This window comes from Leptosomus discolor, chromosome 15 (genome assembly GCF_034619465.1).
Source record: "Leptosomus discolor isolate bLepDis1 chromosome 15, bLepDis1.hap2, whole genome shotgun sequence".
In the NCBI taxonomy this organism is placed as follows: Eukaryota; Metazoa; Chordata; class Aves; order Leptosomiformes; family Leptosomidae; genus Leptosomus; species Leptosomus discolor.
In genome coordinates this window covers 15,412,501-15,435,301 of record NC_141405.1, presented here as the reverse complement: position 1 = coordinate 15,435,301, position 22,801 = coordinate 15,412,501, and the positions used below count along the sequence as shown (strand labels likewise).

The window sequence follows — 22,801 nt, the reverse complement described above, 5'->3', positions numbered from 1 at the left end:
AAATGTGGTACTTGCCTGTTTGGAAGCAGGGAGGAGGAGGAGGGATCGGGGAGGAGGAAAGGGAGAATAAAGTTTATGCTGTGGCAGAAGGAGCTTGTGCGGTGGGTGACGGCGTCCTGCTTCTGCCGGGGTGGGTGATCTCCCTCTGCTCAGCGTGCAGAGGGGCCAAGACCTGGCAGCGCTGTCCCCACAGCCGGCGTCAGCGGGATGTGGCCGAGCCTCCAGTGAGGCCGAGCAAGACCCTCGGTCCAGCCTAGGCTTTGCCAGGAAAATTTAGAGCAAACACCTCCCTCCTCAAACATCGGCCTAAAGGCGTTTTTAGGGGTTTTTTCTCGTGCTGTTACTGAAACTTTCCGCAAGCAAAGGCAGGGGCCAGCCACAGCGCTGAGCACCCAGCCTGCAGCACCCAGCTAGGGCACCCAGCCCAAAAACACAGCCCCAGCCAACCCACCTCACCGTTCATCAGCCCCTGCCTGCGCCAGCCCCGCCGCCCTCCCTGGCACGGAGCAGATGCCAGCCACCCTCCCGCCAGCCCCGCTGCCAGCAGGCTCGGGGGTCCTCAGCCCCTCGGCTCCTGCCCCAGCAGGGAGGGCTGACGGCCCCAGCCCAGGCACAGGTCGGACACGTCCCTGCTGGCCATCCCCCCTGGGGATCCCCCGCCAGGGTGGCGCTGGGTGGGGGCACCCACTCACAGCGATGCTCAGGAGCCCGGGGCAGCCACGGAGCACACCAGCCCCCCAGTTCCCGGCATCCTCAGCCCCAGCTCTGTCCCCTCCAGACACCCCAGCCCCAGGGAAGCTCCCCACCTCACTGGGGGTCCCAGGGGAAGCAGCCCTGTGAGCCCCATCCTAGCATGGAGGCAGGCATTGGCCTTTTACAAAGAAAACAAGACTTCGAAAAGTGCTTTCTCGAGCTGTACCAGGCCTCTCCACCCTCGGCAAAGCCAGGACGAGACGTTTAGGTGTTTGAAAGCACTTAGGCTGGGTCTTGTGGCACGTTTTCATCAGTTGTGGTAACCATCAGGTTTTTGCATGCACTATAGATTAACTTAATGTACATTACAATCTACCCTGTAATGGAAAAATACCGTGGCTGTCATAACTGGTAACACTTTCAAAAGCACTTGACTCCCAAGTCATCCAGGTGCTTTTGACAATGTTACCCTGGGTTGCTATAGGAACCCTAATAGTTTTCCCATCTGACTTCTCCATTAACGCAGGGATTTATATTTAATTTGTTTTCCTTTTTCCTCAGCGAGGAGAGGCGAGGAGCAAGTGCGGGTGCAGGGGGAGGAGATGCTCCTCGGTGGGTGTCTCCCGCCAAAACCAGCACCGGGGACCACAGCCGGCTCTGCCGAGACGCTGCCAGAGCAGCGGTGCAAGCAGAGCCCGACCTGCCGCAGGCAGGGAAAGGCACAGCCCCACTGCGCTGCCAGGAACCACCCGGGAGGCAGCTGATGCCCAGGGTGGCTTTATTATGGGTCTCTCTCGTGTTCCCAGGCTGGCGTGACAGTCTGCCTCCCCCTTGCCTTCCCGCAGGCAGAGGGGCCGAGGGGCTCACGGGCAGAGCATCCCACGCAGCTCCTGCGGGGAGGTGACGGGCAGGGAGCAGACGAAGTTGCTGCAGAGATACGCGGTGGCTTTCCCGTCCTTCCTCTCCAGGGACGCGAGGAAAGGCAACTGGCGGTAGAGGAACCCAGCGCTGTCTCCATCTGCTAGCATCAGCACCTGCCGGAGAAGGAGCTGTGAGAGCTGGAGATCACAGCCAGCGCCAGCCAGCTGCTCCTTCCCTCCCCGCAGACGTGCCAAGCGCTGGCAGCGTCCCCCCACGCGCTCGCCCAAAGAGGGGAGGGGAAGAGGGAGCCGAGCGGACCCACGCCAGCCCTCTGCAGGGTCCTACGGTGGCCATGTCCCCATCGCACCTGCGCCAGAGGGAACGCGTGGTCGACACCATCCCCGGCAGCTTCACACCCCTTTTCCACTCCAAACACCCGGCAGATGGGGATGAAGCACAGGGACCGGCACACAGTGGCCTGGAGGGCTCCCAGGGCCACCCACCCAGCCCAGGGGCAGCCCCAACCCCAGCATCAGCTGCAGCATCGCCCCATCCCACCCTGCAGCCCAGCTCCTCCTGCCCTCCAGGTGCTTCCCAAACCCCTCAGACACCCGTGAGCAGGGGACTGGGGGCTCTCCTAGCTAAGGCGGCAGCACCAGCCAGGGGTGATGACAGGGCTGCTACGATAATTAGCTTTTCTGAAAAGGAAAATGTTTGTTCAAGCCTCGGGGCTTGCAGGCTAATCAGAGGGAAGGCCAGGAGCTGGCAGGGAGCCTGGTACCAACACGGATGCGAAGGGTGAGCAAAGCACCAGCCCTTCCCAAGGCCCAAGGCGCGGCGGCAGCATCCTCCTGCCGGAGCACGTGGCTCTCCATCGCCCGCCCCGGCCCCAGCCCCGCACGTGTGCCCATGCGGTGCCCGCCGAGCACTGACACGCTCATCACACGCTCACGCCGCTCACGCCAAGGGACGCTGACACCAAGCGCACGCATCTCCCACCGCGGCACAACTCGCCCGGGTGCAGCATCCTCTGCCACCGGCCCCGGGGCCAGGAGCAAAGCCGGCACCGACACCCAGCAGGGACGCCCGTCCAGCCTCACCCATGCCTGGCAGGGACTGCCCTCTCCCCCTGTGTCCCCAGGGGGTCACCACATCCCCAAGCCCTTGCCCTGGATAATGGCCGCTGCAGTCCCGTCCTGTCCCCCGTCACCCCACATCTCCCGCTCGGCCTCTGCCTTGACCCAGCTCCGGCTCAGTCCATCTCCCTGCCTGCCTCCTGCTCCCTCCCCAACCTCCTCCCCTCTCGCCTTTGTCTGGAATTAATTCCAGGAGTGATTAATTACCAATTCATGTCCAATCTGAAATTCATTATTCATTTTTCTCACAAGCTCCCTAAGGTCCTCTTGCAGGGCCAGGATGAAGGCGAGCAGCACGCTAGCGCTCTGCAGCTGAGGAGATAATGGGATCCTTCATAATTACCCTAAAGACCATTAACAGGGCAGGGATCCATACCAGGAGCTGGGATCCAGTGCTGCAGCAGGGATCCAACCCCCTCCACTCCCGGCACCGGGACCCCCGGGAGAGCAGCCACTGGCATCACCCCCCAAGAACGCGCATCCCCGTGGCAGCTGCCTGCAGCAAAGGGCTCCTCCAGGCGCAGGGTCCATTTAGACCTGCGACCTCAGCACCCTTTTTTTCATCAGCATCTCGTCACAGCAAGGATTTCAATGTGAGGTTTGTAAGGAATTAATTACTGGAACGACCTAATTAATTGTGTTCCTGCAGACGAGCCTAGCCCCCAGCGCCCTGCCGGCACCAAGGGAGAGGGGGCGGCAGGGGACACAGCGGTGACATTCCCCCAACTCCTTGGCAAAGCTGATTCCCAAAGCTGCTGCATCCCCGGAGCGGGTGACCTGGGGCTGCTCTGCCTTGGGCAGCCTCTCGGGGTGGGGAAGGAGAGCTGGGGAGCAGCTGGAGGGGTCTGAAGGTGGATGGGAAACGGAGCACCCGCATCTCCATGCGATGCAGCACGGAGGGAGGGATGGCTGTCAGGAGGCTACTCCCCAAGGCAGTGTGACCCTCTGAGCAGCGGGATTCTCCTCCCTTCTCTCCATCACCTCTGCAAGGTGAGGAGCCATCGCTGCTGCCAGAGATCAGGCTGTCCATGAGGAATGAGCGGGATCAGGGAAGCCCCGGCAGGACGGCTCAGGGGAAGTGTGGCTCTGCCCCTTCCCTGTCACCCTCCATTCCACCTAGATGATGCTGAAGAGACCTGACCGCTCACCCCCGGCCTTGGTGACAGCAAGGAGAAGCAGCCATCACCACGACAGGACACCCCGTCTGCTGGAGCCGCGCTCAGCAGCGCAGGCAGCTCTCATGGCAGGAACGAGCAGGAGGGAGGTGGGCTGACGAAGCCCGAGGAGGAGCTCAGCTCCTACTGCTCCTGCACACTCGTGCTTGGGGAACACATGCCCATGGTGCTGTGCTCCTCTGGGGAGAGAGTTTTCCCCCTCCTGCCACATTCCTTCTTCCAGGAAACAAACCCAGGCTGCCAAACAGGACAGCTTCTGATCTGTCCCACCATCGCAGCGCAGGAACACACAAGGGCAGGCACGCCTGGCAAGGGGTGAGCTGGGGCCGGACCCCCACCCTGCCTGCTGCCAGCCTCCAGCTGCAGCCCCCTGCATGCCTCTCCGAGCACGGCCCCCCTGCACACAGCCCAGGCAGGCGCCGCTGTCCTCTGGCAGCTCCCAAGGACCCCGTGGCTTCACTCCCCCGTGGAAATATCGGGAGCACGCAGCCTTCCTCTTCCTCCCTGCCCAAGGAAGGCAACGGCTTGGGGGAGACGGACCTGCCCCTGGGGAGCAAGAATCCCCACCAGCCAGGTTTGTTACCAGCTCAGCAGGAGGGAACCGAACCGCATGGGAGGAGAGGAAGCGGCTGCGGTATTTGCTCTGCTCAAAACCCTGAAGCTGCCGGCTGCAACCACGGCCAGAGCCCGCGTGGACTCGGGTCCGACGGCTGAACGAGCTGCGGGGAGAGGGAGCGGGTTATTAGTAGCGGTGCTGGGCTCCCCACTGCCACCACGGTGCTTCCCATCCCTGCAAACCGGGTCACCCGCTGTAATCCTTCAAAAGGAGGGAGGAAGAGCCCGGGGCCTGGCCCACGGCATGGGGACCAGCACAGCCGAGGGTGCTGCTGGATGGGAGATGGTAGAGGAAGGATGGAGACCTGCGTCCCCTACCTGCGCTCCCGGGCAGAGGTTGTGACCGTCTCCCACACGGGCGTTAAACACTGCTGGGCACGTAGGCAGAGGATCAGGGATGAAAGCCTCCGTGGGCTGAGCTAACATGAGGACAGAGCACGGGATCCCGTGCTGACGGCTCAGCCCTCCCCAGTTCACCCCAGCTGAGGTTACAGAGGGAAACCGGCGCTTTGGCTTCAGTGCCAGCTCCTCACACGCTGCAGCTCAGCGTGCCAGTCCCTGGCACCAGGACCTCGACAGGGAGGGACAAATCCTGTCCAGAGGCTGAAACACGGAGCCCCCCTGCCCGCAGCCCAGCCCTGCTTCCCTCGGCTCGACGGTTTTGACAAGGCGAGAGCCATCCATCCCCAGGGCAGGGACACTGCCTGCCAAACGTGACACTGCCCTTCCCTGCCAGCTCCGTGGGCAGCAAACAGCTCCGTCCCCAAGGCAGCACGGCCCCTTGCACCAAGTGACACATCTCTGAGCAGGAACGCAGGCGAGCGGAGCGAGGCAGTAAGCCCGGTGCACAGCGACAGCACAGCTGGGGACAAAGCTTTTGGGAAAAGCCAGCCCTCCTCCTGGCCAGGGGTACCCACAGCCAGAGCGAGGTATTGCCTTGCCGCTTCCCAAGCATGCAAGGGTGGCTTCAGGCAGAAGGTGACCCAGACACTGGCTGGATCCGCACCGGGCATGACACATCCGCACCGGGCATGACACATCCACGTTGGAAAGAAAGGTTTTCCCTTGGGAGAGCAGCGCTGGGGATGCCGGGCGCAGGCTGAGAGCAGCATAAACAGCCGGCAGTGACAGCAGCCGCTGCTGCAGCCGCTCCCTGGGCTGGGCTGCCAGCGCTCTGTGCCAGGGAGAGGGGTGCAGGGGCTCAGCCGTGGCCCCGCCGGCTGTGCTTACGAAGATGGAAAGGACAGGATGCTTCCCAGAAGGGAGCCAGGGCAGAGGAGGAGGAGGATGGATGCTACAGCTGCACTGAGAGAAAGGATGAAGGCACCAGCAACGCGAGCAGCAGCAGGGAGGGGGATGGCGGCTGGTGGGGAGCGGCTGCGCAGGGGGCCAGGGCAGGGCTGGCACTGCTACCTTGTTTGGGCTGAAGACGGAGCGGACGCAGCGCAGCATCTCCTTCGTATCCTCTCCCTGGGGGTCCCCACAGATAACGACCTGTCCGGGGAGAGGGTGAGCGGCAGGAGGGAGCAGGCGGAGAGCTGTGACTGCACCCACACCACCGCCAGGCCCCTGCCCTGCGGCAGGTCCCACGGGGGACATGTGAGCCCCAGCCTGTACCTGTTTGAGGGTGTGATGGAAGACAGCGGTGGCCCGGGCCATCTCTGGCAGAGTTATCGGGATCTTCTGCAGCCTCTCTGAGTAGGCAGCCAAGATCTGCCCAGCTTTTTCCACCCACTCCATATGGCCGGAGTAACAAGCTGCTCGGAGCAGGTTTGTGACAGCGACAGAGTTGGCGGTGGGCTCTGCTCCGTCTTGGTCTGCAGGAGACAACAGCTCCTCCATCAGCCCAATGCCGCACTGGGTCCTCCAGCCAGGCATCACCCCTGCCTTCCCTAAGGTGCCCCACACCATAACCCATGCCGAGCATGGCCATGTCCCCGAGCTCACCATCCTTCAAGCGCAGGAGCAAGGAGGGATCACCAGCCTCACTGGAGAAATAGGCAAAGCCTTTGGGATCCCAGAAGAGCTTGTCTTGCATGTGCTGGAGCTGCAGGGCCCACTCCAGCCAGCTCTGCTCCAGTGAGGCTTCATACAGGTCAAAGAGAGCCTGGATGACGAAGACATAATCCTCCAGGAAGCCCTGGATGGGCACAGCGCTGCAGTGGCAAACAGGGAAGGAGCATCAGGGTCTCTACACTGGCCAAGTGGGAAACATTCTCCAGCCCAGCACAGCCCTACCTACTGGTCTCTGCTACCCGAGGAGACGCCACCTGAGAGCTCAGTCCAAGATAAGCATTGGCTGTGCAAAGTCATCACATGGCTCAGCCCCAGGTTTCTGTACAGCAGGGGAAGGCTCCAGCCAGCTTAGAAGATGAGGAATGGGAAAGGATTTGACTTTAATTCCTCCTCACTGGGTGCAGGGCACTAATCCATCCCAAACTGCACCGAAGGCAGCTCTGTGCAAGGCAAACAGCCTCCCTTCCTCCAAGTTCAGTCCTGCCTGGAGGAGAGGAGGACGGGGACCGCGGGGGACCTGGGCAGCACCTGCAGGGTGGCCAGTCGGTCTGTAGACACTCTGTACCACTGCTCACCTCTGCTCCACCGCGTTGTCTTTGCCCCGGTAGCAGCTCCGCAGCAACCTCCCACTGGCGGGGTCAAAAAGGTGTCTCCGCAGGAAGGCAGCCGCCTGCGCAGCCCGACTCACATACTCCTGCTCAGCCAGGGCTGCCCCGGCCTGGGCAAAGCCCGAGATCATCAGCCCTGCGTAGGCACAGACACGGGGACAGGGTTGCAGGGGGGCGGGGGGGCATGAGGAACCGGCAAAGGTGTCGCTGTCTTTCCTTTAAAGGGTGCTCAGCGTGAAACCTCATCCTCCCTGAGGTTCCACACAGATCAGGGCTCAGTCATCAGCTCTCCCACTCAGTTCAAACCACTAACAAATTAACTTACTGTCACTGGAGAGAAGGGCAGAGCGCTGCAAGGCCAGCAAGAGCTAAGCCTTTGCTTGCGGGCAGAAACAGGGCTTAAGAGTTTGCAGGACGTGGTGTAACTCCAGATCACACCAGCTCCAGACCCAGCTACCCAGGCATCTACTGCTGGGAACAGCAGCACCCGGGGTACTGCAGTTATTACCTGCTGCAGGACACCCGGACAGACGGACACAGAGCTGTGGTCCCCCGGGAATGCAGCGGTGGAGATGGGCTCTGCGCCCCACCTGGCTCCTGAACCCTCAACTCAGCCCCCTTCCCCAGAGCCCAAGCCGGGGAGCCGGGCTGAGCCAGGGGAAGAGTTTTGCTGCTCTCTGCTGGCAACAGCGGAGGAAAATAAAGCCAGAGCAACATCCCAATGCTCTGCAGCCCCACGGCTTGCAGGTGTGGGGCTGCTTCCCCCAGGCACCCCCACAGCCCCGGATCCCAGCCCACCCACCGCCTCCGTGGGGGACTGGTCAGTCCCAGCAGAATTCATTGCTACAAGCCCCCCCCAAAATGTTCTGGCCCCGGGCAGCCGCAGAGGGGTCCAGCCAAGGCATGCACCCCCGGAGCTAAGCCGCCTCTCACCGTTCCACGCCGCCAGCATCTTGGTGTCCAAGTGTGGCCGTGGCCGCCGTGCCCGGGCTGTGGCCAGCCTTCGCCGGCCCTCCCGCAGCAGGGCACCCAGCCGCCCCAGCTCCAGCCCAAACTGGGCCGCCGTCAGCTCCGGAGAGCACCGGACAATAAGGACGTTCTTGCCCTTCAGCTCCTGATGGGGGTCCTGAAAGGAGAGCCCCGTTCTACGAATGCCACTGGCCTGAGGAGGGGTCGGACCCCACATGTTTTAGGGATGCTCTGCCATCCCCCCCCCCCCGCCCAGGGGTGCAGTTCCCCCACCGATGCGCCTGGTACTGAGCAGGTCTTTGCTCTCCCTCACCTTCATGGGGCTCACATTGCCGGTCTCCTTCACTCCGTAGTGGCGCATGAAGACATCTCCCAGGGTCGTCCCCTCTGTGGCCCCCTCAACAGGGTCAGGAAGGAGAGCCCGGATTTCCTCAGCTGTCCACACACAGAAAGCTCCTTCTCGCTTCTTTCCGGATGCAGTGGTCGGGTAGGAATCTGCGTCTTCTGCACTGTAGAAACCTCCAGCCTGGGAAAAGAGCAACAGAGAGACCATCCAGGTACGGGGACAGCACCTTCAGCCAGCTCCCCATCACTGCTGGGGAGGCAGGGAGAGAAAAGCAGCTCCGAGCCATGTCCCAGGGCAGGGTAAGCAGCTCCCCTTGGCCCAGCTCGGGGAACAACCTACCTGGTCACTCAGGTCCCGCAAGACATAGAGCAGAACGTCTCGGGCAACATCAGCAAAGAATTCATCACCAGAGATCTGCAGGAGGCACGGTGGATGTCAATGTTACAAGGCGCAGTGGGGAGGAGACACCGCAAGATATAAGAAGAGATTCAGATTTAAAGAACTGGCAAAAGAGGGGAAACACATTTGAAAGTCCAGGGATTTTAAACGTGGAATGGATTCAGAGTAAGAGCTCTGACAGAACTCTAGGGCGCTGGAGAGCAACCCTGGAGTCACACAAACGTCAGAGGCAGCAGCCTGTGTTTGCTGACTTGCAAAGACAGGCCAGAGGGCTGTTCCCTGCCCTGTTATGTTCAAAACCCTGGGGCTACACTGTCACGGATTTGTGCAGCGTTTCTGGATAACACCAGTAGATGAGGCAGAGTACGGGACCGCTCCATGCCCATGGCTTTGAAGCTGCTCCCCAAACCAAGCCAGTCCTCCTCAGCCAGCACTCAGTGTGCCATCCCCGCAGAGGGATGCCACGGCTGTACCTGAAACGCTCTGCTATAGGTGGCTGCCAGCTGCCCCTGGTCGTACAGCATCTTCTCAAAGTGAGGGACGTGCCAGTGCTGGTCGGTGGAGTAGCGGTGAAACCCCTGCAAAGACCAAGTGGACACATCTCCACCCCATACCTCCTAGGCATGCCAGGGGTTTACCCCAAGGCTTTCCTCCTACCTGACCGATGTGGTCATGGATGCCCCCGTGGGCCATCATCTTGAGGGTATGCAGAGCCATCTGCAGCGCCCGGGCACCTTCTGGAGATGTTCGGTGCAGGGCCCAGTACGTGAAGAGGAAATTCAAATTCACTGAAACACAGGGGGAAAGCGGGAAGCTGCAGGGTGGGCTCTGCCCCCCAGCACTGCCTGCCCCACGGTGGGGATCAGCAGCAGAAGCCAGACTGACCTGGGGTGGGGAACTTTGGAGATTCAGAAAAGCCGCCATAGTCCTCGTCATAGGAGCTGGAGAGCTGCTGGAAACAGGTGGCCATCACCTCTTTGGATGGTGGGGGTGACTCCTGGCCCCGCACACGGATCTCAGACCTGTGTAGCAATGCTTCCAGGATCTTCTGGCTGTTCTCCAACAGGCCATCTTTGTTCTCCTTCCACTAAGATGCAGAGTGAGAAAGTCAGTTCTTCCATTTTTTGTCTCTCTTTCTGCTCCCTGCACTTTCAGTTCTTGGTCCCCCCTTCCCCAGATCAGTTCCAAGCCATCTCTAACCCAGCCAAAGCTCTGACATGTTCTCTGGGCTACTGTTTCTCAGGACTGCATCTCTTAACTCAGTCACCCATCAAGCCCAGACTAATTTCCCTGCAGCCCCTTTGGCTGAGCATTGCCTGCTACGCCATGCCTGCTCCGTACCTGCTCTGCGATTCGGAGCAGCACAGTCCGAAAGCCAACGCGATGAACTCCATCCTCAGGAGGGAAGTATGTCCCCCCTACAAAGGGCTTCAGGTCTGGAGTCAGCCAGACGCTCATCGGCCAGCCACCTCCACCGCTGGTTGCCTGAAAGACAAATCACGGGTGCACCAAGGGCACGCAAGAGGCACCCTCTGCTCTGCGCCCCTCCGGCACATCCAGGTGCCTCTACTGGAGGACAGACATGTGCTTCTCTCCACGCTTGTGATCGTGCATGGCCCCATTCCGACCACCCCACATACTGGTCCTTCTTGCTCGAGGAACATGACCACGAACCTCATCTGGAGAGAGCCAGTCAAAGGCTCCCGAGCCCTGCCCATGCCTGCCTTACCTGCACGAAGGTCATGTACACTTTGTCCACATCTGGCCGCTCCTCACGATCCACTTTGATGCACACAAAGTTCTTGTTCATAATCTCCCCGATCTCCTTGTTCTTGAAGGACTCCTCCTCCATCACATGGCACCAGTGGCAGGTGGAGTAGCCAACTGAAAACAAGCTCAGGCGAGTGAGGGAAGGCCCTTTGCAGGGAGCAGGACATGCGTTAACGGGGACATCGCTCAGAGGTGGGGAACCCTGCTATGGGCAACAGAGAAGAGATGGAGGAGAAAGGCCTCCTGAAAGCATGAAGGCTTGCAGGGCCTCCTGGGCTCCCCTAAAATCTAGCCAAGGACTCTGCTCCTTGATGCAGCCTGTCTCCAGTGAGAGCTGTTAAAGCACATGGCCCTCTCTCTCGCCAGCAGAGAATTAGCGCTTAGTGTCTGTCTTTACCTACGCGGCTACTCACACACCAGCCCAGGACGCAGCCTGGCTTATCTGGTCATCTACTGAACAACACGTGGGAACATGAAATATGTCTTGTTTCTGGTTACCTGACAGGAATATCAGCTTGTTTTCTTGCTTTGCTTTATCAAAGGCTTCCTGACCCCAAGGGTACCTATGGAGGGAAGACAAGAAAGGACCTTCAGGGGTCAGCACTGCCAGGACCCAGGCTCCTCTAAAGCTGCCTGAGAAGCTGCTGCCTGGTGGAGAACAGTCAGGACAGCCACAGGCACGGCTGGCTCCGGAGCATGGACCTCGAGCCTGCGGGAGCTGCACAGGAGGCCAGGCTGCTTCGCCTGCCGTCGCTTCCCTCAGCCCCACGGACACAAGGAGAGGAGGAGGGAGAAAGGCACCAGTCGCTCTTACCAATCCACGGGGTTGTGAGCATGCTGCAGGAGGTAGGAGGACTTCTCGTTAATCAGGCGGTTGGTGTGACGAGGGACGCTGGGGGGGCTGGTTGTCCCCCCCGTGGCCATGGCCACGCTCCCTGTTAGAAACGTGCACCTGCGAGGCCAAACAGGTTCATCATCTCCTTGCTCGCCACAGCCCCTGGAGAGAGCCACTCCACCCCAGACCAGCACCACCTTCGCCCCAGCTCCTGCGGGTGCCCAGCACGACCCCAGCTCGGGGTGCTGCTCCCTGCTATTCGCATCCTGTGTCAGGGGAACCGCTCCCAGCCCCAGGGCCGGGCAGCTCTGCCGGGGCTCAGTCCACCTCTGTCCCACCCCAAGACCCTACAAAGTCCTCCCCACTTGCTGGAGGCTCAGGCAAAGTTGTTCTTCAGCTCAGCAGAGGCATGGCCATCCACAGGCCTTCCTCTCCTCCAGCCCCCAGCCCACCAGCAGCATCCTCGGGGACACAGTGACCTGATAGCCATGGGTACGGCAGCAGCATCTGCAGGATCTGACCCGTGTGTCCTCAGAGAGGAAAATCCCCTGCGTGGGTGCAGGGATAGGTGCGGGGTCAGGGTGCAGGCAGGGCAGCACAGGGTCCTCATGGTGGGGGGAGCCAGGGACAGGAGGGGACCAGAAAGACCTGCCGGCTGCTGGGCGGGATGCAGGGCTGGAGTGCAGGGATGCAGGAGGGGTTGGAGTACAGGGAGTATGTAAAGTCACGCAGGGGGGTATAGGGGTGCAGGGAGGATTCTGGGGAATGCAGGAGGGGGTGCAGGGAGGACTTCAGGGAATGCAGGAGGGGGTGCATGGATGCAGGGAGGATGCAGAGAGGGTGTTGGGGAATACAGGTGTAAGGGTGCAGAAAGGATTTAGGAGGGATTCAGGAGGGTGCAGGGGGGCGGTTAGGGGAGACGCAGGAGGGGTACGGGGCGTTGCAAGGATACAGGAGAATTTAGGGGGATGTGGGAGGTGCAGGGAGGACGCAGGGAGGACGCAGGGGACATCGGAGGGCCGCAGGGAGGATTTAGGGGGGTGGCAGCGATGATGCGGAAAGGCTGCCGGGCGCCGCAGCGACCGCTGCCCACCCCTCGCAGAGCCGCAGCCGGGGCCCGCAGCCGCCCGCCCCCGGGGGCCGGACCAGCCCCTGTCGGCGCCCCCCCGCCCGGCCCCACCCGGTACCTGCGGGCCCGGCGCAGCGGCGCCGTAAACATGGCGGCGCGGCGGGGCGGGGCGGGGCGGGGCGGGGCGGGGCGGAGCTGCCGCCGCTCCCCGTGATCGCCGCCGCCGCGGCCTGGCCCGCTCCGCTCCGGCCCGGCCCCACCTCCCCCCCCCCCCCCGGCCCCACCTCCCCCCCCCCCCGGGCCCTGCCCGTCCCCGCCGCCCGCCCCGGGAGCCGCACACCGGGTCCGTCAGAGCATTTTATTGTTCTCACAGGCAGCCCGGAGCCGCCGCTCTCCAGCAGCGCCCAAGCACCGGCGCCCCCCCCCGCCGCCCCCCTCCCCCCCCCCCCCCCCCCCCCCCCCCCCCCGCCCCGAGGCCCGGAGCGGGGCCCAGCAGCGGGCGAGGAGGCGGCTGCCCCCGCGGGGGCCCTGCCCGCAGCTCCTTCTGGAGGGACCGGGGGGGCTGGGGGGGGCTGGGGAGGGGGGGGGGGGGGGCAGCGAGCGGGAAGGGGGCGAGGGACGGGCGGGAAGTAACAGCCAGGGGAGCGCGAACCAGCCGGGGACCCCGGTGTGGGGAGGGGAGCACGGCGGGGTGGGGGGGAAACCCCAGCTCCCCCCCACCCCCCCACACCCCCCCCACCCCCCGGCCCCAGCGCTGCCCCAGTTCCCCGCAGGTGCCGGGGCAAAGCCCCCCCCTACTCCCGGGGGAACCCCTACAGCAGCGAGACCCCATGCACCAGCCCAGCCCGCTGCACTGGAGCCCCCCCCCAAACCACAGGCCTTAGGCCCCGCCACGGCCCTTCGCAGGGGAAGGGTGGGGGGGGGTCCCCTCTCGCCTGTCAAGCACGGGGGGCTCATGCTGGCTGCCCCCCAGCCGGCGGGCACGGGGAGGGGGCTGGCGAGGGGGCACCCTCCCTTGCAGCTAGCGAACCGCTGCCCCCCCCCCCCCCCAAGGTCTTGGTGGGAGGAAAGGCCGGGGGGATTTGTAACAGCCGGGGAAGGGACGAAGAGTCTACACGTCCAGAGGGTTCAGAGGAAGGGGTTGAGCCCCCCCGGAGCGGACGGCGGGGCCGGGGGTCCGCTCAGCGGCAGTAAAGGCTGCGGCAAGTTGCTGGGGAGTTCGGGGAAGGTGCCGGCCTGGGGGAAGGCACTGGCGGAGGCGGGGAGGGCGGCGGCGGCGGTGGGGACGCTGCTGAGGGGCATCGGTAGGGATGCGCTGTAGGTCATGGAGTTGGCGGGGAGGCCGGCGGGCAGGCCGGGCACCGGCGAGCTGGTCCGCATCTGGTTGAGGGTCGGCTTGGGCTGCTCAGCAAGGCTGAAGGGGTTGGTGGGGGACGGCGTGCTCAGACCTAGCAAAGAGAAGGTGGGACACATCAGGGCGGCCATGACCATCCCCAGCCTTCTTCCTAGCCCAAACACCCCTCCGCCCAGCCCAGGGAAGCCCCCGGCCGGCAGCCCGCACCACAGCACCGGCACCTACCCGAGAGAAAGGGGTTGCGTGTCTTGGATGCCGGTGCAGGCGTGACCAGGGAGTCCAGGTTGACCAGGGAGGAGGCGGCGGGGCCGAGGAAGGCCTCGGGGGTTTTACAGTCCTTCCGCTCCTTGCCGGATTCGGGCAGGGAGTCAGCCAGGTTGGCGAGGTCGAAGTTCTTTGCCCCATCCTGCCTGGTGCTGGGGAACAGGTCGCCGAAAGGGTCCAGCTCTGGGGCAGGGATGGGGAGAGAAGCCTCATAAGCCAGCTGGGAGACGGAGGATGATGGCGTCCCCCCATCACCTCACAGGGTGGCTAGTGGCACACCTCGCCCCAGGTCACAGCTCGATGCGGTGGGGCTGCGGCTGTGGCACGGCGTGCCTGAGCTCCCACCCAGCCACCGTGGGAGGCAGCGGGGTTGGGGACGTGGGTGCACGCCGGGACCAGAACTGCCTCCTTGCCTACGGGGCAGCCCAAGCCCACGGCACATGTGGATGCAGGTGGGAACAAGCCTTTGACCACGCCAGCAAGCAGCCACGCACAGCCCAGCCAGCCCCGGAGCTGCCTCCCTGCAATGGGCAGGGACAGGTCACTGTGTGTCCCCCCCCTGCCCAAATCGGCCCCTGCCCGCTCCCCCGGCTCTTACCAACGGGGCTGTTGGACTTGGCCGAGGAGGGCGGCTGCGAGGGCTCCTGCTCCGGTGGCTCGGCTGGCTCTGGCGGCTTTGCAAACAGGTCGAAAGCGTCCCCCCCTGGAGCTGGGGGGAAGAGGTGACACTCAAGGAGGGGAGCAAGCGGGGAGGTGAGAGGCGGGAGGTGTACAGGCAGGAGAGAGGCAGGGGCGGCTGCCTGCAAGGAGACAGAGAAGAGGGCGTGCGGTGGGGGGGCATGGGGCTGAGGGTCGGGGCCGGGGCCGTGCACTGGCCCGGGGAGGGGGCGGGGGGCTGAGCCAGACCATTGGGGGTCATTGAAGACCAAGGCAGCCCCCACGCTGCTCGCAGCCATCCCCCCAGCGGCAGGCAGGTCCCTTTGCAAGCCCCAGCGGGGACAGGCGGAGGGGACAGGTCTGCAGGGATGCTTTAACAACCAGCTCTGGCCCCCAGGCTGGATTCTGCTCTCCTCCCCAGGGACCAAAGCCGAGGGGCAGCACATGCGGGACCTCCGCGGGGCCGGAGGAAGCACCGAGGAGGAACCGAGAGTGGGGCTGAGCTATGAAACACAGGCTGCTCCTACAACCGCTTCCCCATCTGCAACATGGCACCTGCGAGCAGCAACCGTCCCGTCCCGGTAGGGTGCAGAGGGCTGGTTTGGGGTGAGCGAGCAAACAGGTATCACAGAGGACATGCGCCCCGTCATCCCGCTGCTGGAGTGGTGCCGATGGCTGCTATCCGCTCCCGTGGGAGGGCTCCATTAACTGCGCCAGGTTAATTAAAGCAGCCTATTCTGGGCAGAGATAAAGCCTAAAAGTTCCTTGAAGTCTTCAGGATGCCGAGGGGTGAGCGGAGGTCCCGCTGCGGGGCAGGAGAGCGGGGAGGGGGGGGGGTTGGTGTTTGCAGAGTTGGCTGCAGGAGGAAGGGGGGAGCACCCCAGGATGCCCACTCGCAGGAAGGCAGCGATGGCCAACGCTACCCGTGGTCCCCAGCAAAGCCAAAACACAGATCGAGCCTCTTACCAGGGTTAGGAGGTTGCTCGGCCACAGCAGCCCAAGGGTCGGTAGCTGGTGTAGAACCAGAGACCTGGGCAGGGGGGGATGCCGTCACCCAGGGGTCCGCAGGAGGGAAGCCAGAAGACAAGGGCGCCTTCCCCCAAGGGTCGGAGGCTGCAGTGGTGCCAGGGGGAAAATCCCAGGGCCCCCCGGAGGTTTGCTGGGACGAGGCGCTTGCCTGGGAGAGGGGCTCCCCGCCGGTGGCTGGGACCGGCACCCAGGGGTCGGACGCACCGGCCCAAGCAGAGGCTGCTGGCTCCGCTTTGGGTTTCATATCTGAAAGAAGAAGGGAAGCTGTGGAAGAGGGGAATGGTGCAGGACACGGAGGGATGCTGAGCGGCAGGGACGTGCCCAGGGGACCATGGCTTCCAGCAGCACCACCCGAGCATGCAACAGATGGGCAGCGGAGCGGGGGGAGAAGCAAGAGGTCCTCACTGTTGAGCTCCTGGGGACTGGGGAGGGACAGAGGCAAGGGAGAGGTTTCTGCCCTGTCCCAAGCTTTGGCAGCCTGCGAGTTGCCCCCACCTGGCATATCCCACGGGTCGGCGGACTTGTGGCTGGAGGGGGCTGGCGCCGGCCCAAATATATCTGCCAGCTCCAGGATAGAGGACTGCAAACAGAAAGGGAATAAAGAGGTGAGGGAAGCCACGAGCAGACCTGGAGAATCACCCCAGAGCCCAAGGCTGGCTGCGTGGCCATCCAGGCCCCCAGTGCTGTACCTGGCTTTTCTTCATCTTATCTTCTTCCTCCTCTTCCTCCCTGCCCTGGGCAGTCTCCTCTGTGGCTCTCTGCAGCAGGGAGTTCTCCCCTTGCCAAGCCCTCACCTCCTGCAGGGACAAGGGATGGGGCCTGTGAGCTCAGCAACCCTGCAGCCAGCACCTTCTCCAGGAGACAGACCCAGCACAAGAGCTGCCACCGCATCCCCGAAAAGTCCCGCCATCCGAGCAGACGGCTCCTCTGGGGCTGAGCCCGCTGGGAGAACGCTCAGCAGACAGCCCAGAGCAGCGAAAGCAAAGCAGGTGCCGCAGCAAGGCAGCATTTCGGGCTCCAGCACCCCAGAGAGAAGCCCAAGTGCAAGGAGAGAGAAGTGCCCGGGGCTGCGGGGCACAGGTACCTTCTCGTGCTCCTCTTTGCTCAGCGCGAGCGCTAGCTGCAATTGCCTTTCTTCATCTGTACTGGAAATTGGAGGAAGTGGCTTCTGCCAACAGAGGAAATCGGGTGACATTTCAGCTTGCCCTCAGCTCACAGGACTGCTCGGAGGACCCTGTCCTCGCCACCATCTCTCCTGTGGCCCCTCATCTGCCTGCACAGGATCTCTGTGCCCGTCCAGCTGGCTTTGCCTGCGGACCCCCAGCCCAGTGCCCTTACACTCTCAAACCAGCTCCCACTCAGGCTCCCCTGTGGCCACTGCCCCAGCTCCTTCCCGCTACCCCATCACCTGCCTCTGCATCTAGGCTGGGATGACCCTAAATTAGGCAGCTAGCATGTCCCCCAGGAGGTTTTTGGGGACTCTGATGCAGCTGGTGGAGAAGAGGGAATCGATTAGGTGTCCGCTCGCCCCGGCAACCTGCTGGGGAGGAGGGTTTGCGATGCCGGCCAGCCTCGGTTTGGCAATCCTGCCCAGCCCTGCTCTGTGCCCAGCCCTGAGGCAGATTTTGGGGAGAGGCTGTCCCTGTACCGCCATGGCAGCCCTGATCACCACCCCCTGACACTTGTTCAGCAGCGTGGGACCAGCTGGGGCTGGGAATGGGGACCCCAGTGGGGGTGTGCATGTGTGCACACCTGTACAAGCATGTGCGCGTGTGCACAGCCAAGAGGGACTTCAACACGCAACGCTTGCAAGAGCGTGTTCCTACAGTGCTCATCGCAGCAGCATGTGGAAGCTATAAATACTCCAATTCCAGGACAAAAATAGGGATATACACTCCGCTCCATCTCCAAAAGAGCCTCCATCGGGCAGGGAAGACCGGCAGCAGCAAGCACCATCTCCGAAGCATGTCCCCTGCTCCGGCAGGACCGGGCTCATGGTGCTCGGTGCCAGCCCCAGGGGGACGCCCGCCAGGCTGGGCACACAGCCCTTCGGTCACCGAGTCCCTCTGACTTTGTGTGCCCGGCCGTAGCCACGTGCTCCGCACAGGCCGTGCCAGCCGGCGGCAATCTCGGCCGGTGCGCAAATAAGCTGTCTCCGGTGGAAAAGGGGCCGTGGCCAGGAGACAGCCCTGGGGGAGGTTTCACAGTTGGGCACAGCAGCTCGCTTGCTGCCCGCATCCCTAGTCGGCTCCTCCTGGTGCTGTTTTCCAGTGCTCCTTCTAGCCCAGTTTGAAAGGACTGAGTCCCCAGCACGGTGCGCAGCCTCGGGGACACTGCTGCCCCCCACCCACCATGCAAACCACGGCACTGGGCAAGGCATCGCCTCTCAAAACCTCCATGAGGAAGGCAAGAGAAATCGTAGACTCACAGAAGGGTTTGGGTTGGAAGGGACCTCACAGACCATCCAGTTCCAACCCCCTGCCCTGGGCAGGGACACCTCCCACCAGACCAGGTTGCTCCCAGCCCCATCCAGCCTGGCCTTGAGCACTGCCAGGGAGGGGGCAGCCACAGCTGCTCTGAGCAACCTGTGCCAGTGTCTCACCACCCTCACAGGGAAGAATTTCTTCCTTAGGGAGCTTAGTCCAGAAGCATTGGTGGAAGAGGGCAGCCAGGTTTGAGGGACATCACAGTGAATCCAGAAACCCCCCCCCCAGGTTCACCCTGGGGTCTGGGAGGCTTGGATGGGTCTCAGCCTGATGCTGTCCCCACCGGTACGAGGACAGGGAGCAGGGACAGCCTGTGCCTCCTTCTGCCTGCTGGCAATTTGGCAGCCTAGTGTGGTTGCAGGTGCACGCACCGGCCTCAGGCAGCCCCCAAATTCCTCCTTCCTCCCAGGGAAACGACCCGCCATGCCCTCAGACGAGGCAAGGCGCAGGGAGATGCCCAGCCGCACGCACCCCGGGGCGGGCAGAGCCACCCTACCTTCTCCGCCTCCTCCCGACTCATGGCCAGCGCAAGCTGCAGCTGCAGCTCCTCCTCGCCCGTCGTCTGGGGCCTCGCTTGCTCCAGGTCAGAGGAGAACCGTGGGGATGAGGATGATGCTGGGAGATGAAAGAGGAAAAGGGGAAGGAGTGGCATCAGGACTGGGGTATTTTGGGGAGCACATCAGCAGCCTCCTCCAGGCCCCCATCCCAACGCCCGCAGCTCCAGTGTGGGTTTTTAAAGGGGACGCAGCCCCACATTAGAGCTCCCTACCACGAACAAGCTGCGGGTTTGTGGCTCAAGGCACCACCAGCTGCCACCACTGTTGGGGTTCACCACCGGCCCAGCCAAACCTCTGCCCGCAGGGCAGGGCAGGGCTTCATCAAAACCACCCCAAAAGGGCGAACAATGGGCACCAGGCTGGTGCCTCCACGCCGCGGCGGGCCTGAGTGAGCCCAAGCGAGCCACCAGCAACACTCACAGTTAAAGGAGGACGGCGAGCCCCGTGCCCGGCCATAGTCATCGCCGTAGGGGGATGCGCGGCGGCCGTAGGTGACCTGGTGGCTGCCGCTGCCCATGCCCTCGAGAGCCATGCGCTCCTTGGTCTGCAGCGCGTGCGCCCGCTCCTGCTTCAGCCTCTCCTCGTCCTTCAGCAGCGCCATCACCTGCTTCACCTTCTCCCGAATGTTGATGCCCTGGTCCTTGCCGTCGCGGTCCACGTACTGGAAGTCCTTCAGCGTCTGGATGGTGTAGAGGTTCTCCCGGCACTGGTGGGTCACCTTCTCAGAGCCGGTTTTGATGAGGTAGTCCAGGAGGGTGAGGGCTTTGTAGACGTGACGCCAGTTCTTGCCGCTGTCGTTCAGCCGCCGCCAGATCATGCCCATGACCTCGGCGAAGGCCACCGTGTTGAAGGTGAGGTCAGCGATCTCTGACATCAGGGAGCTGGGGGGTCCCCAGGGATCGTTGGAGGTGGCCTCCCGCACCTTGATCTCTGCCTCTGAGTAGTTGTGCACGATGTTTTTCACCTGCCGGCGCAGCGCCGAGGTCGTCATGGCTGTGCAGTGCCGGAGATCCGCCGGTGGCGGGCAGGAACGGTGGAGAAGGAACGAGCACTCACGGCCGCAGCCTCACCAGCGCCTGCAGCAGGGAACAGGGACACAGAGACGTCAGCATCACCCCAGCCACTGAGACCCATCCCGAGAGCCCTCAGCTGGCACCCGGGACACTTCTCGAGGTGGAAGCACTCATCATCAGGGTATCAGGTACCCCCTGACAGGATGCCACCACTATCTAACCTGAAGACACGCAGGATGCTCAAGGGGGAAAAAAAAAAATAATCTTACAGCAAGCTGATACCCAGCACGGCAGAGCCACCAAGAGATTTGGCTCTGGATTCAGCAACATTTGGAGGAGATTTTACCCTGCACTTCTGCTTCTAAAAGTAACCACCTGAAAATGGCAGCTCCCTCCTCCAGATCACGGCTGCCTCCCGGCAAAGCTGATTTCAGGCCCCCCCAGCCCTTGCGCCAGCCAGAGGCTCCCCTGTACCCCCAGATGTGTTACCTGCGGCCGCAGGTGGCCCCCGGCGCCCCAAGGCTCTCAAAGCCACCAGGGATGCGTCGTGCAAAACCAAAACCCCACCGTGGGTCAGAGCCTGCCACAACTTACCAGCGCTGGCAGCCGCTTGGGTGGGTTTTCCCAGCAAACTCGATAATTTTGCTTCTGCGAGGGGCTGCGGGTACAAAAGCGTGTGCTGCTGCGGGGTGGCAAATTCAGGGTGCTCACCTCCAGCGCCAGGTCAGCCAGCAGGATGGATAATGCAACTCCCCCCTCTCCCAAAAAACCCTGAGCTGCCTGAGCCTTCTCTGCACCCAGGGCCAGGGCTGGCATGGCCGGGGGCTGCCCTGGTACCTCCCTGGTGGGCAGTGCCCGTCCTTGGGATGTGCTGCGCCTGACGTGAATGCAAAATGATGTGGGTCAGTCTCGACCCATCCTCACTTGAGCCCAGCACAGTTCTATCCCCTGCTCTGTGCTAGTCCTAATCCTCACCTTCTCCCTGCACAGTGGGAAGACGCTGTTCGCCTTCGTTTTGTCAGAGGGCCAAGCAAAGCCAGGAGGCAGAGGCTGCCTAGAGCTGCCTTGCCCTCACCAGGGCCGCACCACTGGGCCGGGCAGCTGGGCTGCTCCCAGAGCTCCCACTGCGGCTGCAACAAAACTCACTGGCAATTTTTTCTCCGTCCGAGATAACACTTGAGGGCAGAGGAGTATCTCCCCCGCACAGCGGTGCCTGCAGACAGCGATTACCGGTGTCCATCCCACCACCCACCTCGGGTGTCTGTACCTCCCTGGACCACAGCCACCGCACCGTGTCCAGCCCTCTCCTGGCTCACGACACGGCTCCCTCTCGCCGGAGCCGGGCCAGGGCCGTGCCGACGTGCCCACGAGCCACGCACGGCACCCGCCACGCTCCCGCACAACCCGTGCGACCGGTCTGGTGCCTCCTGCTCCTGTGGGCCAGCGGCCGGGTGCCCCACGGCTCCACCGACAACGTCCCCCGTGAGTCAGAGAGGAGCCTGGCACCACCACGCTCACGGGCAGCCAAAGTTTCTCTCCAGACGCTTCGCCGTACCGATTCCCTTTCGCAACGCAGGCTGCCGGCACGGCCTTTGGATCCTGCGGGGCGGACGGCCACGCCATTGCCCGCTCGGCGCAGAAATGCCTTCGGGACAAGGGCAGCGACGCAGCAAAGTCCTCCGGGACTTGGCTCCGCGCTCTGCTTGCCACCAACACCCAGGCAGGAGATAAAGTCGCGTTTTCCAATGGTGCCACCAGCCTGGCAAACACCGGCAATCGCCAGCGCTCGGTCCCTCCAACAGGTCTCCTGGCAGGACGAACCCCAGGTCCAGCACGATGGGCTCCGGCACAGCTCATCCCAGCCAGACTTCGCCTGCCAGGAGACGGCCCGGGAAGGCTGCACGGGAAGAGATGGGAAGCAGGGGCTGGGGCAGGGAGGAGAGGAGCGTGGCCCCGGCTGGAGGGCTGCCAGCGGCGTTAAAGGCAGCGGGGTTTATAAAACACGTTATTTCCCCCCCACACCCCGGAGTACAAAGGGAGTGAAACTGAAGCTGTGCGGGAGATAAGGCGGCAGCTCATATGGCATTACTGCAGTGACCTTGAGCAAGAGGCTGCCAGGTGGGAGAAGGACACACCGGTGCGGGGACAGGTCCCCATCGCCCCGCGGCCCGGCGCAGGGGATTGCAGAGGCGAAGCGGCGGCGGCGGGGGGGGGGGGGGGGGGGGGGGGGGAGCGGGTTGGGGGGGAATAGCATGGAGGGGGAGCAGGAGGGGATGAGGGGGAGGAGAAGAGGGCAGAAGGGCCAGACGAGAGGAAGGGGGGGGGAGGCCGGGGGGGGGGGGGGGGGGGATTAAAGCGTGGCTCCATCCCTAATCAGGTGCAGGGCTGGGAGACGCAGCGCCCGCCATGGAGGAGCGGCGGGGAAAAGCTCCCGGCGGAGCCCCTGGCCGCGCCGCCAGCTCCCGCAGCCCGTCCGAGGGCCGCACCACACCCGCCGCGGGGCCCCGGTTACCCCGAGCCCGGCTCGGGAAGCGCCGCAGATACCGAGCTGCCCGCCGGGGCTCGGCATCCCCCGGCCCGCCGCAGCCTGCGATGCTCCGGCGTCCAGAACCTTCCTCCCTCTCCGCCCCCCCCCCCCCCCCTTCTTCTTCCTCCTCCTCCTCCTCCTCCTTCTCCTCCTCCTCCTCCCCTCGCAGCCCGCTGCCGAGGGGCGCGCAGCCCCGCTTACCTGCGCGGAGCGGAGCGCGGCCCCGCCGTGCCGGTGCCGGTGCCGGTGGGAGCGGGCTGGAGGCGGCCGCAGCCCGCCCGCTGCTACGCGCCGCCGAGTTGCCGGGCTGGCTGGGCAGGTCCTGACTTAACCCCTTCGGGGCCACCCAGAGCCCCGGCCCGGCTCCCGCCCGGGCACCGGCAGAGGCGCTCAGCGCAGCCCCCCCCCCCCACCCCCCACCC

At 63.6% G+C, this 22,801-nt stretch overlaps 2 protein-coding genes across 2 annotated transcripts; both read right to left on the bottom strand.

Moving 5' to 3' along the window:
- Window positions 1-1,210: 1,210 nt before the first annotated feature.
- SPATA20 (spermatogenesis associated 20) lies at window positions 1,211-12,639 on the bottom strand. Its single transcript, XM_086473887.1, has 16 exons — window positions 12,611-12,639; window positions 11,403-11,540; window positions 11,087-11,151; window positions 10,548-10,702; window positions 10,160-10,303; window positions 9,704-9,905; window positions 9,476-9,606; window positions 9,292-9,396; window positions 8,759-8,833; window positions 8,387-8,599; window positions 8,038-8,230; window positions 7,072-7,240; window positions 6,428-6,636; window positions 6,098-6,297; window positions 5,894-5,974; window positions 1,211-1,727 (listed from the first exon to the last, which is right to left on the bottom strand). The coding sequence occupies exons 2-16, from the start codon at window positions 11,510-11,512 to the stop codon at window positions 1,557-1,559; spliced, it is 2,223 nt and encodes a 740-aa protein (XP_086330013.1). The 5' UTR covers window positions 11,513-11,540; window positions 12,611-12,639; the 3' UTR covers window positions 1,211-1,556.
- A 901-nt stretch (window positions 12,640-13,540) lies between these two features.
- On the bottom strand, window positions 13,541-20,471 carry EPN3 (epsin 3). Its single transcript, XM_086473601.1, has 10 exons — window positions 20,447-20,471; window positions 19,260-19,915; window positions 18,779-18,897; window positions 16,881-16,964; window positions 16,486-16,593; window positions 16,292-16,376; window positions 15,734-16,042; window positions 14,709-14,819; window positions 14,072-14,293; window positions 13,541-13,940 (listed from the first exon to the last, which is right to left on the bottom strand). Exons 2-10 carry the CDS (start codon window positions 19,828-19,830, stop codon window positions 13,621-13,623), a joined length of 1,929 nt encoding a protein of 642 aa, XP_086329727.1. The 5' UTR covers window positions 19,831-19,915; window positions 20,447-20,471; the 3' UTR covers window positions 13,541-13,620.
- Between the last annotated feature and the right edge of the window lie 2,330 nt (window positions 20,472-22,801).

Coding starts and splice junctions, on each gene's coding strand:
- SPATA20 (XM_086473887.1), bottom strand. CDS start 11,512: ATGGCCACGGGGGGGACAACCAGCCCCCCCAGCGTCCCTCGTCACACC. Junction 8,600..8,758: donor TGCGGGACCTGAGTGACCAG/GTAGGTTGTTCC, acceptor CTCTTTTCCCAG/GCTGGAGGTTTCTACAGTGC. Junction 6,637..7,071: donor GACAACGCGGTGGAGCAGAG/GTGAGCAGTGGT, acceptor TTGCCACTGCAG/CGCTGTGCCCATCCAGGGCT.
- EPN3 (XM_086473601.1), bottom strand. CDS start 19,830: ATGACGACCTCGGCGCTGCGCCGGCAGGTGAAAAACATCGTGCACAAC. Junction 16,594..16,880: donor GCAAAGAGGAGCACGAGAAG/GTACCTGTGCCC, acceptor TTGTCCCTGCAG/GAGGTGAGGGCTTGGCAAGG. Junction 16,377..16,485: donor ATAAGATGAAGAAAAGCCAG/GTACAGCACTGG, acceptor TTCTGTTTGCAG/TCCTCTATCCTGGAGCTGGC.